The sequence below is a fragment of the Rhagoletis pomonella genome, unplaced genomic scaffold, assembly GCF_013731165.1.
Source record: "Rhagoletis pomonella isolate Grant_MI unplaced genomic scaffold, Rhpom_1.0 Rhpom_scaffold_00007, whole genome shotgun sequence".
Taxonomy (NCBI): Eukaryota; Metazoa; Arthropoda; class Insecta; order Diptera; family Tephritidae; genus Rhagoletis; species Rhagoletis pomonella.
The window spans coordinates 22,472,549-22,474,526 of record NW_023458561.1 but is presented as its reverse complement, the minus strand read 5'-3'; the positions used below and the strand labels follow the sequence as shown (position 1 = coordinate 22,474,526).

Below are 1,978 nucleotides of genomic sequence, written 5' to 3'. Positions count from 1 at the left end.
GCCACTACATGAAAACTCGTAACAATTGCTAGTAGTTTTCACTGGCTAGTATTTAAAAAACAACGCAACTGATGTATATAGAAACGACACTACGTCTCTGTATGTATGTTTAAATTCTATACGAAATTTTAACTTTGCGCGAGAGCAAAATTATGTTTTTTCGCAGTCCTTCACAGCGGTGTACTTTTCAGAAAAAAACCACAAGCAGCACCACTGAAATACAAGTGGATATTATGAATAGCAACTATAGTTAAGTGTTATAAAGAGGAACATAATAGAATTTTGAAATACCAGTTGCCAGCTTTCAGTTTCCAGTTTCCATCTGTAATACCATTTCCGCCACTGGCAGCGCAACTGAAGTACCATTCGTTATAGACCCACCAATTTTACGTTGTTTGCAAAAAAGTTTTAGTGCGTTTTCGTTTTCGTACTCGTATATTTATGTATAATATTTAAAAATTTGACAGTGATGCTCTTTTCTAATTATAATCATTATTATTATTAATAAAGGAAAAGGAGAGAAAGATCACTCCTTTTCCGAAAAAAGGAGCACTAATATGACCTTCGGCTCTCTTTTCTAGTTAATTTTTATTTTTTTACATATGTTTTAAAACAATATTTTACACATATTCATTTACAAGATCGTACTTTTTGGTTCACTTACATACGATTTGCGCAACACTCAAACGCAAACATTCCTCTTACAGTTGAAATATATAAATATATTTTATTTTTAAACGTACATATAAATACATGCATTCATCAATATATCTAATTCATTATGTTCATAAATTTAGGGCGTCGGTATTTATGCATATCTAAAATCGTATTTACATCATTTACTACAATACTTTTTACAATATATCTGTACGAATACTCGGTTTCTAGTAGTATATTAAATTTTTTGTTTAGTTTTTAAGCGTATCATATTATCGTTGAATATTCACATAAAACTAAGCAAATTACAATAATTATTTTACAGTCAAAAATATATGTACTACATAAATATTCAATAAATTGCACATTGCATTTTTAACATAATTTGTTTTACGGAATACGTCGTTGTTTTCACTAAGAAAAAGTTAGCGTCTTTATTTCTACAGCAATGGTATTTGCAAGGAAAATAAAGGGAAAAAATAATGTATTTTTTCTAAAGAGTTACATAGCTTAACATTTTCGAGCGATATCTGTAAAAATGATAATTTCACACTTTTTGTGGGTTTTAACCATAATATTTTCTACTTTTCTGTGTTTTTCATTTATATCTAACTAAATATATAATAGCTAAAAAGTGTATGCCTCTTCGTCCATGAGTCTATGAGTAGAACGTTAATAAAATAATTTAAAACAAATTTACTTAATTACTATTGCCGTTTTTTATGCAGTTCTACAGTTTCTTTACGTAAATGCTGCAAAGAGAGAAAATAACAATTAATATTGAGAAAAAAATTTAATCCCGGCTTCCAAAACTCACACGAAACACATCTTGTATTTTGTCGGTTATCAATTTCCTTGCCTCCGACTCAGGCACTTTGCGATCTTTGAGATCCTGTATAAAATCATGCAAGTCTATGGGTTGGCCAATATTCAGTGTGACCTTTTTGCCCCATTTCAACATGTAAGGCTCAGTGTTGGGCAACACCTCATCCATGCCTTCATGCCACATAGGTATAATAATTGGAATTTGTGGCGATTCGTATATTATACGACCCACACCCCACTTCAGACGCATTTCCTCTTTGGTCATGTTAACTTTGCCTTCCGGAAAGACATGCACCCAATGCCCGAGCGCGCACTTTTGTATACACAAATCAACTGCATCCTGATACACACCGGAGCCACGTATAACTGGAATACATTTACCTGCAATCAAATAAATAAACCCAATTAATTTCTTATAATTGGTTGGTGTAATTTAATTGTAAGCTTTTCACTTACCGTACATAAAAAAATTCGAATGGTATTTATTGGTGAAGCA

The 1,978-nt window shown here is 31.6% G+C and overlaps 1 protein-coding gene across 4 annotated transcripts in view; it reads right to left on the bottom strand.

Moving 5' to 3' along the window:
- Positions 1 to 375: 375 nt before the first annotated feature.
- LOC118742452 (tafazzin homolog) overlaps positions 376 to 1,978 on the bottom strand; it is a 53,864-nt gene continuing 52,261 nt past the window's right edge. For 3 of the 4 annotated variants that reach the window (XM_036474532.1, XM_036474533.1, XM_036474531.1), the window contains 2 exons: positions 1,475 to 1,863; positions 377 to 1,409 (listed from right to left, as the gene is read on the bottom strand). In XM_036474532.1, the coding sequence (XP_036330425.1) occupies positions 1,365 to 1,409; positions 1,475 to 1,863 (434 nt within the window). In that variant the 3' untranslated portion in view covers positions 377 to 1,364. Of the gene's footprint in view, positions 1,410 to 1,474; positions 1,864 to 1,978 lie in introns of all 4 variants that reach the window. The other variant, XM_036474534.1, reaches the window with a different exon arrangement.